Source organism: Carassius carassius, chromosome 23 (genome assembly GCF_963082965.1).
Source record: "Carassius carassius chromosome 23, fCarCar2.1, whole genome shotgun sequence".
Taxonomy (NCBI): Eukaryota; Metazoa; Chordata; class Actinopteri; order Cypriniformes; family Cyprinidae; genus Carassius; species Carassius carassius.
In genome coordinates, this window is record NC_081777.1 from 5,127,440 (window position 1) to 5,139,531 (window position 12,092).

The window sequence follows — 12,092 nt, forward strand, 5'->3', positions numbered from 1 at the left end:
ATCCTTGGCTCATGCCAAGTTGAATGAACCCCAAAATTCAAAAATCGCAAGGTTTAGTTTTTTCGTTATTTTCAATTTTTATTTTCAACTTTTTCGAACTCGTCCTAGACTGTTTGTCCGATCTTCACAAAAATTGGCTCAGATCATCTTCAGACCATGCTGGCAAAAAGTTATGGAATTCAAGTTGATTCGTCCAACCGTTGTCAAATGACACGTAAACAAATTTGACGAAAAGCACGCAAAAATACAAGTGAGGATATATCTCAGCAACGGTTTGGCATATTGAGACCAAACTTGGTGTGTGTTATAGTAACCATGACCTGAGACTACCTGCAGTGTTTCGACGCAGCGCCACCTAGTGGTCAGGAGATATGAAAAATGCATATTTTGGCTTATAACTTCTGAATGGTTTGGCCAAAAATCACAAAACTGGTCTCTTTAGATTCAGTGAGTCATGTCGAGTCGTATGATATCCAATTTTCCCGTGTCGGCCATTTTAGGCGTCGGTCATTTTGAATTATGTTTTAAAATGCTGTATTTTTTTAACGCAGCATCGTATCGTTACGAAATTAATTACAAAAATATTCATCTCCGTGCCCTGAAGGTACTCAAAAAGTTTGATGGCAGCGCCACCTTGTGGTCAAGAGTTATAATGAAATATCACAAAAATGCTAATAACTTTTGAATAAATAAGACTATTAAAATTAAAATGGTCTCCCTATATTCTCTGGGTCATGCCGAGAGCATTGATACCAATTATGCGAAAATTGGCCATACTTCCTGTCCGCCATTTTGATTAATGTTGAAAACCTACTTTTTCGAACTCCTCCTAGACCGTTAGTCAGATTTTCACCAAATTTGACGTGAATCATCTTCAGACCATGCTGGCAAAAAGTTATGGATTTCGTGTCGATATACAAAACGGTTCTCATTTAGCGCATCAACGAATTTGCTGGAATGGTGCCAAAATGCATTTGAGGCTGTATCTCTGCAATGCTTTGACATATTTGTCAACCGTAGGTCCGATTTTCACCAAATTCGAATCAGATGATCTTCAGACTGTGCTGACACAAAGTTATGGATTTTGTGTTGATAGACAAAACCGTTTTCACATACCACAGCTACGAATTTGAGGCACAATGACAAAATGACACTTGAGGCTGTATCTCTGGAATGCTTTGGCAAATTAACACCAAACTTCGTGTGTGTCATTGAAAAGTCACACAGAGAACACCAAATTGATTTTATAACAGTGCCACCTATTGGTCAAACTTGATAAGCCAAGTAATCATGCTACTAGAGGTGGTATTTATGATTTATTTAGCCATTTCAATTACAATAATCCTAAAATTGCTGTTATTGCTCATTAATGCATTTGGTGTGATGCTCCATGCCATGCTTAGCTCCTACATTTGCCGTTGGAGTGCTTGGCCCCGTAATTGCTGCTTGCAGCTATATTTATTATTCTTCCTTCTTCCGACTGGGAGTCTATGGCAGCCCATAGAACTGATTGCAGGAAAGTTGTTTTGGTTTGACATTCTGATAGAGGACAGTCCCAACATTAAATACACCAATTTTGGTGTGTCTAAGTCATTCCCTCTAGCGCCACCAACTGTCCAAAGTTTCACTTTTATTTTGCTAATAACTTTTGAACTGTAAGGCCAATCAACAAAATTTTTTTCCTCTGATTCCTGAGCTCATGACGATTCGATTACACCCTATGACATCATTTTCTGTCATAAAAACATGGCCGCCATTTTAAATTTTTTGAAAAACCTACTTTTTCGAACTCGTCCTAGACAGTTTGTCCGATTTGCACGAAAATTGAACCAGATCATCTTCAGGCAGTGCTGACCAAAAGTTATGGAATTCAAGTTGATTCGTCAAATCATTTTCGATAAACGCTCAAACAAATTTTACGTAGCGCTTACAAAACCAGTCGTAAGGCTGTATCTCTGCAACGATTTATCGTATTCAGACCAAACTTGGTACAAGTCATAACAAGCATGACCTGAGGATACATGCTGCGTTTCAGCGCAGCGCCACCTACTGGTCCGGATATATGAAAAACTGCTCTTTTTGCTTATAACTTCTAAACAGTTTGTCCAAAAATCATATAATTGGTCTTGTTAGATTCAGGGCAACATGCCGAGTCAACTGATATCCAATTTTACCATTTCGGCCATTTTGACTGTCGGCCATTTTGAATTTTGTGCTAAAATGCTGTATTTTCAGAACGCATCAAAGGATTGTTACGAAACATGGTATGGGTCATCAGCACAATGTCCTGAAGGAGCGTGAGAAGTTTTGAAACAGTGCCACCTAGGGGTGATCATCTTTTTTTAAATGCTTATAACTTTGGGTGTGGTCGACTTATTTTCACGAGACTCATCGAATTAGACTCCTAAATCCTTACCGAGTCCTACGATACCAAACATGCTAGGTTTCGCCTTACGGTTTGTGTAGCGTTGTGATTTAGCGCTTAAAAAACATTTGGCTATATCTTCGAAACCGCTTGTCTGATCGAGAAGAAACCACCGTCAGATGTTCGGAAACATAGGTCGATAGCAATACACCAATGCCCAAATGCCAAAATATTGATAGTAAGGGGTAGTAAAATTCAATCAAAGTCAAGAGTCAGTCATTTTTTACGTGTTTTTTCATATAAATGTCCATAACTCTGAAGTGAATTGAGATATTTTCACCAAAATTGACACACATATGTATGGGCTCATTCTGATGACACCTTAAAAAATGGTGGGACTGAGCCTCTTGGTGGCGCTATAATAGAACAAAACATGAAATTCCCATTGACTTCAATACAGTTTTGTGAAATAAAATGCTATACTAAACAAATGCATTGGTGTAATATTACGAAACTCAGAATGTGCCAACAACACCATCCCCTGAAGGTACTCAAAATTTCGGACTATTTCGGACTATTTCCACCTAGTGGTCAAAAGTTATAACAAAATTTCCAAAAAGGTTAATAACTTTTGAATAAATCTGGCTTTTGAAATGTCGATGGATTTAGTAGATTCCTTGGGTCAAGCCGAGATCATATATACCAAGTTTTCCTTATTTGGCCAAACTTCCTGTCCGCCATCTTGACTTTCAGTCAAAACCTACTTTTTCGAACTCCTCATCAACCGTTGGTCCGATTTTCACCAAAATTGAATCATATCATCTTCAGACTGAGCCACCTAAAAGATATGGATTTTGTGTCAATATACGAAACGGTTCTCATTTAGCGCATCAACGAATTTGCTGGAAGGATGCCAACATGCATTTGAGGCTGTATCTCAGCAAAGCTTTGACATTTTTGCACCAAACATTGTATGTGTCATTGTCACCTCACACTGACCATTCCAAACTAATTTGGTAACAGCACCACCTATTGGTTACACGTGATAAGCCAATAAATCCTATTACTAGTTGTTGTGTTTAATGTTTTCAAGCCATTTTGCCTAAAATAATCTTAAAACGGTTTTAATTACTCATTCCTGCCGTTCGTCTGAAGCTTGCTTCTGTAGTGCTTGGCCCCGTTATTGCTGCTTGCAGCTATATTTATTAGTTTTATAAAGACAATTCACTGGCACACAAATCAACAGCAGCCAAATATCTTAAAATAAATAAATAAATAAATAAATATATATATACATACATACATACACATACACACATATACATATATACATATATATATATATATATATATATATATATATATATATATATATATAAACTGTATCTAATTGCTCTTGAACGTGCATTACAAAAATTACCTAGAGTTTATCTGTATACTTCCAAGAGATCTAAATACAGTACCGTACAATTTGACATTTCCATTTGGCATAATGCTGATTTCTATAATACTGATATGCAAAAACAATCCTTAGCCCACTTCTTCATGTACCGTTTCCTGCAGGCCTGGTATGACATATGACCTCTCTTCTATATTCCTCAATTCTCAGTATGTGTTCATCCTATTTGCTTTTACTTGCTTAAAAATAGAATTTATTATAATTCCATTGTCTGCTATTACTTATATTTTGGATATACCGTATTTTATCGTATCCACCATAATTGTCAGTTATCCAGTTGTGCAATCTTTCTCCAATGCTCATAGGAAGAAACATCTCAAATGCTCACAAAAGATCCTCTAAAGAAATTTTAAACAGATTTAATTAAATTATCTTTTTTTTTTTGCTCATGAATGCATAAAACCAGCACACTATGTGCATATCTTTGAAGAAACTGTCAGATAAAAATGTTTTAATTATAATAAAAATCAACAGGCCTGATCAAAAATGTTTTTATTAAACTCCTACTTCTTCTTTGTGTCTGTGTTGTTAATTTATTACTGTGTAGGACTAACTCCCGACAATACCCCGGCAATTTCACTTGAGTAACAAAGAAATCACTCAAGGAAATACAATTTGGATGAATCAATATGTTAAGAAGTGTATATTAATTAAAATACTTAAGCAAACTATTTGCACTCTATACACTCTTTTAGTTATACCTCTTGTTTAAAGTAATAAAATAATATGTTGACGTAGAAAACAGTTGTGACAACCCCATCAACTCACCAGGAAACCAATGTACATTTGAGCCAACAACCTGTATTTTGACAAACCACTGTATAAATTAACAAACTTTAATGTATCTAAACCAATGTATGAGCCAACCAATGTATCTAAACCAGTAGTTGAGGAAGCCAATATATAGCTGAGGAAACCAATATATAGTTGAGGAAACCAATATATAGTTGAGAAAACCAATATATAGTTGAGGAAACCGATGTATCTAAACCAATATATAATTGAGGAAACCAATATATAGTTGAGAAAACCAATATATATTTGAGGAAACCAATATATAGTTGAGGAAACCAATGTATCTAAACCAATATATAATTGAGGAAACCAATATATAGTTGAGGAAACCAATGTATCTAAACCAATATATAGTTGGGGAAACCAATAAATAGTTGAGGAAACCGATGTATCTAAACCAATATATAGTTGAGGAAACCGATGTATCTAAACCAATATATAGTTGAGGAAACCAATGTATCTAAACCAATATATAGTTGAGGAAACCAATGTATCTAAACCAATATATAGTTGAGGAAACCAATATATAGTTGAGGAAACCAGTATATAGTTGAGGAAACCAATGTATCTAAACCAATATATAGTTGAGGAAACCAATATATAGTTGAGGAAACCAATGTATCTAAACCAATATATAGTTGAGAAAACCAATATATAGTTGAGGAAACCAATATATAGTTGAGGAAACCAATGTATCTAAACCAATATATAGTTGAGGAAACCAATGTATCTAAACCAATATATAATTGAGATAACCAATATATAGTTGAGGAAACCGATGTATCTAAACCAATATATAGTTGAGGAAACCAATATATAGTTGAGGAAACCGATGTATCTAAACCAATATATAGTTGAGGAAACCGATGTATCTAAACCAATATATAGTTGAGGAAACCAATGTATCTAAACCAATATATACTTGAGGAAACCAATGGATCTAAACCAATATATAGTTGAGGAAACCAATATATAGTTGAGGAAACCAATGTATCTAAACCAATATATAATTGAGGAAACCAATATATAGTTGAGAAAACCAATATATAGTTGAGAAACCCAATATATAGTTGAGAAACCCAATATATAGTTGAGGAAATCGATGTATCTAAACCAATATATAGTTAGGGAAACCAATATATAGTTGAGGAAACCGATGTATTTAAACCAATATATAGTTGAGGAAACCAATATATAGTTGAGGAAATCGATGTATCTAAACCAATATATAGTTGAGGAAACCGATGTATCTAAACCAATATATAGTTGAGGAAACCAATGTATCTAAACCAATATATAGTTGAGGAAACCAATGTATCTAAACCAATATATAGTTGAGGAAACCAATGTATCTAAACCAATATATAGTTGAGGAAACCGATGTATCTAAACCAATATATAGTTGAGGAAACCAATATATCTAAACCAATATATAGTTGAGGAAACCAATGTATCTAAACCAATATATAGTTGAGGAAACCAATGCATATTTGAGGAGCCCAATGTTTACTCGAACAAACCAGTGTATAAAGGAGCAAACCCATATACACTTGATCAGACCGATGTATCTAAACCAGTATATGTCTGGTTATACCAATGTATTATAAACCAATGTGTTTGTCATTGAACCATACATTCAACCAGTAAACCAATCCATATTCACACAATACACATGAATTATTTCCTGAACGGCTTCCCATAGCACTCCCTTGTGAAGTCGATTGGATGAACGTTTCTCGAAATAATAAAAATGCAAATGGAAATACAGACACAGATTCCTGCCTTTATTAGAGAGAAAAATAAGTTCAGCCCCTCTCTCCGATGCTTCGAATCGTCAATGTTCATTACTACCGAAGCTTCGAAGCTCAAAAAATGGTATTCGGACCAGCCCTAAACTTTTTCCTCTTACAAGGCTATTCCTGAATTCAGTATTATTCTGGGGGCCAGATGGAAATCTTTGGCGGGCCGGATTTGGCCCGCGGGCCGCCAGTTGACATTGCATGATATAAAGGATAGAATATACTATGTTTTCAACTTTAGCATGATAATTATTATATAATTTATATTATATAAATTATATAAAGGATAGAATATAAAGAACAGTATGTTTTCAACTTTAGCATGATAATTATTATATAATATATATTTATTCCTAAGTGGAAAGAAATATTCCTTGTAGCAGTGTACGTTGTCCGCGGAGGTGCACGAGCGCACCGGCATGCTTCCCCCTCGCCTGTTTTGAGCTTAAAAGAAGAGACCGTGTTAACATGCAAACTGGCCTGTATCCATGAGGGATCCCACATGTAAGAGAGGCAGACGATGATGAAAATTCCCCCAGGGGAACTGAAAAGCTCCTATTGGTTAGATAGGACTTAAACCAATTTATACAGTACTACAAATCAACCGTTCAAGTCGAGCACTAAGGACTTCATGGTCTACAGTGACAACAGCTGCACTAAACAATCAGTCAGAAATTGACTAATTTCTTTCTGTCACACCTTCTCTGTCACACACGCGTATATTTCACATGCACACTGGCACCCACACACACACGCACACACACCCACACACATACACTTATAAAGTCAGTTTCATAAATTTCTAATTTGTATCTGAAAAATAAGACTTGATTTTGTTGATTTTTTTTCTTTATTTTTTATTGATTACAATATTGGTTCACTGCTAGTTAGTCAAACTAGTTCTTAAAGACAGTGTCAACATAGTGGCTATGTTGCAACTGGCTAAGTTGCAATTTAGTTTAGTAACCTTTTACAAAAGTTAACTGTAATAGCGACTGTATGTTGCACTGATTATTACTGCGAGACCAATCACTTTAGAAGGCTGAATACCTAATTGATGCCCAGTGACCGAAAGAGGAGTAAAAGGCCGAGTCAAATATTAGGATTCACTCAATGTATTGTTTTCACAATAGACTGTACTGATTATTCACACTTGTAAATCCCATATAGAATTACACATTCGTATAAATAAAACAAACTGCAGGCCTGCGCAACAATAAACCATCAAAATAAACTATGCACAGACAGGATTCAATGATACGGAGATACTTAAATCGTGCAATGAGGTAGTTCTCAGTTCGGATAAGTCCCAATAGTTTCAGGGAAATGTCTACTTGAAAAGAGGATACTGCAAACAGATGATTTAACTTGTAATCCTCACGCAGAGACTTGAGTAGGCAAATGTGGTGAATAGGTGTCCTTCTCTGTGTAGTGACACGCTGGATGTGTGAAGTACTGACAATACTTATGTAATTTGTGAGATTCCTGATATGTGTGTGTGGTTCTATAATAAAAGGAAAAAAATGAAATTAATTTCCAAGGAGATTGGCGTAACAGGTGCTGAGTCATTATAGCTTCACGTGGCTAAAAGTGAGAACCCACAAATATAGAATGTACACAGAATATTGCAGAATTTCTTTCATAACTGAAGAAATATGCCAATAATACATCTGATAACATATCAGGTCACAATATTAAGATGAATAACAAATAAACAACACTTACAATTGTTAATGACGCACACGAAAAACAGGTAATTCCAACGAACTCTTTAGCAATCTCACAGCATCGGCCGACCAGCCGTGTGGAAAACTTTAGTTTGCTTACAATCTTGTTTTTGATTTAATTAATGTTGTAGTGAAAATGTATTGCAATACATGTAAAAAAAAAAAAAAAAAAAAAAAAACATATATAAGAATGATTTTAATTATATTTTAATGATTGGGGTCAGTTGGAGCATTTGATTTTATTCAAGAGTTAATTGTACATTTATTATGATATAGTATGTTAACATATTACAGTAGTTTAGGTGAGTAGCTGAAAGATGTAGCTCAGGATTTTGGCTTTCCAAAGCAAACTGCTTCTGAGACACTGAAATGCTGAATATAAACTGAATAAAAAAGTTTTTACTTTATATCTCATAATGCATAAGTCATTTCGACCAGTACAACCTAAACAATAACTAAAAACTTTTCAAATAGGTTTAATGCAGACATTCAATAAAGTTACTATTAAACAGCTGTGACAACTGCACTTACAGTTTAGAGAATATCAAGACTGTTTGGAAATAAGACTTCTATAAATGATTACCATTACATTCTCCTCTCAAATAGATTCCTTGGCTGAGCCGGATGTAACTGTGCCGGAGCTCAGGGAGGGTGAGGAGGTGAATCTGACCTGCACTGCTCCAGCTCCCTGCCCCAGTCACCCTCCAAATGTAAACTGGGCTCCTGCATTAGGTGGTGATGTAACACAGATGAATGCTGATGGGACTCAGAGTGTTTCTGCCATCTTGAAATTCATCCCCTCGTTCTACCACCATGAGCTGAAAGTGAACTGTGTTTCCATTCATCCTCTACACAGAGATGACAGACCCCTGCTCAGCCACAAGACCGTCATCCTCAGTGTCGAGTGTAAGATTTTAACCCAACAAAGTTTGTAGCTTTTTTTGTTTTGTTTGAAAATACACACTCTCTTTCCTTTTTGGCCCACAGATCCTCCAAAGAAAACATGGATCTCTGTCTCAGGCTCGGTCTGGCTTGGTAATAATGTGACCCTCACCTGTCAAAGTAATGCCAACCCTCCTGCGGACCACAGGTGGTTCCTGAAGAGAGCAGGTGTAGAGGAAGAACTGAGTGTCTCACATGTGTTTTCCTTCACTGCCACCCAAAATAACACTGGGGAATACATTTGTGAGGCAAAGAATCGATATGGTACAATGAACTCCACAAACCTGCAGATCACTGTCCCAGGTCAGTCTGTGCTTGAGACTGAAGAGTTTCATCAGTTACACTTCACTTTGGCCCAAGTCTCGAATCAGAACTCTTTTCAACAAGTTTAGATCTCTGAACAATTAGTTTCTTGTTGAAACCAAACTTTGATCTAGGATCCATTTCTCAGTATTTAAAGGGTTAGTTCACCCAAAAATTCTGTCATTAATGACATGCAACACAACAGAAATGTTCCCAGACCCATGAAACATAGAAAAGAAAAGAAGCAAGCATCAAGATTTTCAGCAGACTTTGAGTGTATATAGATCAATGTAAAATATAGAGGTAAGATATGTCCAGGTGGTCATAAATACATATTAAAGAAGGAACACCAGTGAATATGAAACTGATCTCAGATCTGTTATCACCCAAATTAACTGGCAGTGGTCAGTAAAATAAGATTTAAACCAGTTAAAGGCTGTCACCAAAACTCACTATCAAGACAAGTAAAAGACTATGATCAAAAGTATTGAAAGTGGCGCTGAGATAACAAAACAAATGAGATTAGAAATTGAGCCATAATCAGATCAGGTTAGAGGACTACAATGGAAATAAGTCCGAGGCTTTTTTGTGTATTTTATCCTCAACAAATTGTATTCAATGTATATGAACTGCCTCTGGCATGATTGTATAAGTTTATGATTATTGTTGAAATAAATCAAATCAAATCAAATGCCATCAGCAAGTCTTTGGTAACTTTGACCAAGGCAATTTCTGTAAAGAGAAATTTATGAACACTTTACTGAAGGGGTTTAAGGTGGTTATACTGTACAAACTAGAGGCAACAGCAAATTATTTTTGGCAAGAACATAACATTTGAGATTTGTTTTCATTTTTTGCACAGGAGTTCCAGCAACAATCTTTAATGCTGCTTCTTTGTTTTTGCAGGCATATCCTTCACTTCCTTCCTCTCCATTTTGGCAGTTTTATTATTGCTTATATTTGCACTTCTTATTCTTATGATTTACAGAAGGTAGGATCTTGCTAGATTTTTTTTTTCTTAAATATTTTATACATTGAGATAATGTTTTCTTGTCTTGATTTATGCAGATATAAAGAACCAGTCAGAAGTGTAAGTATATTTTCTGCCATATGTTTTTCATGAAGTGTATATATATATATAAGTATGATGTTCAGAACCATATCCTTGCTACTTCCTTTCTCTTTTCAAAGAATGGGAATTCTCCAATACCTCATCACTGAGGGACTTCTGCTTTCCTGTCTCAAAATTCTGTAACAAAAGGGATATTTGGAATTTTTAAAGGAACAGAAGAACTGATGGTTGATTTGATCAAGGACTGTAAGCAGACGTGTGACATCGGGGGTCTGTTAATTGTCACACCTTCAGTGGGTGAAGCTGTGCTATGCTGATCTGTCAGTTTGAATGTCTCACATTTGGGTTTTAGTCACATGGTCAAGAAGTGATAGGCCTATAAGAAGCCTGTAACTGTTGCTTTGTCTCTTTTCTTGCCTGGCAATCTCTCTTCGCTGGGGCTCTGCTCTCCCCCATTCTCTCTCTCTCTCTCTCTCTCTCTCTCTCAGGTAACATATCACATATATGATGCATACTATATATGTTTTAGCATTTATTTTGTAATCAAATCAAGTTCAACCATAAATTATTTTATGAAGAGTTGACTACTGAAGAGTAGAGACTGTTAGGTTGACGATTGGCTGAAAACCTTTAAGACTGTAACATATGTTACTTCATGTAAAAAAGTGGTGAATGTGAACTCTTCAGCACAGTGATAGTTTTTGTACATGCAGGTGTGCTTGTGCTATCTTGTCTAGCAATATCCTATATGAAATATGTATAATGTAAATAATTACAAAATTTAAGAAATATATATAATTCAATATATTTCTATGTGTATGCACTTCATAGAAAGTGTTACAGTATTTTTATCCAGTTTTTATCCTGTTTTGTTTTATTTTGTTTTACCCAATAAAAAATTTGATTTAGAGATTCTGAGTTGAAGTCCTTTTCTTCACATTTGAAATATTTTAACATGTAATTTAAAATGTATTGAGAACCAATTTTTTAGGTAAATAAAACATTTTAATTTAGAGTTTTATTGCATATTAGCACATTAACTTTATCCAGATAAATTAATAATGAAATATAAATGGGGCCCAGTTCTGACCAACTGTGGTCCCACTAAAACCCCATATAGGGGCCATTTGTGGGTCTAGTGTAATCACCCATCTGAGCCCCATAAGGGTTTTGTATGTGGCCCACCTTGGCCCCAGTTATTAGAACCGATTTGGGACCCATGTGGGCCCCTCTAATGGACAAGTGGGGCCCATGTGGAGCCGGGTTTGACAAAAATGTACGGGTTGGGTTGCCCAAACAGGGCCAACTGAAAGCCCACCAAAAACCCACATGGGGCCCACATGGAAATGTTGGCTGGGTGTCCACAGTGCCATACCACTTCCAAATGATCGCCTTCATGCCACGCCACACTGAAGCAGTCATTCCTGCAAAAAGAGCCCCAACGAAGTACTGAGTGCATAATTATACCTGCTTTGGAGATCTTGAATGTTTCTGTTTTGTAAAACTGTTTTGATTGATCTTTAAGAAAATATTCAAATTTTTGGAGATACTGAATTTTTAATTTTCCTAATCTGCAAGTCATAACCATCAGAATTAAAACAAGCAAAAAAGGAAGAAAAAAATCTTCGGA

The 12,092-nt window shown here is 35.7% G+C and overlaps 1 protein-coding gene across 1 annotated transcript; it reads left to right on the forward strand.

The window, feature by feature from the left end:
• Positions 1-8,705: 8,705 nt before the first annotated feature.
• LOC132101861 (myelin-associated glycoprotein-like) lies at positions 8,706-11,359 on the forward strand. Its single transcript, XM_059507083.1, has 5 exons — positions 8,706-9,051; positions 9,133-9,390; positions 10,297-10,381; positions 10,459-10,480; positions 10,582-11,359. The coding sequence occupies exons 1-5, from the start codon at positions 8,721-8,723 to the stop codon at positions 10,609-10,611; spliced, it is 726 nt and encodes a 241-aa protein (XP_059363066.1). The 5' UTR covers positions 8,706-8,720; the 3' UTR covers positions 10,612-11,359.
• Positions 11,360-12,092: the final 733 nt, after the last annotated feature.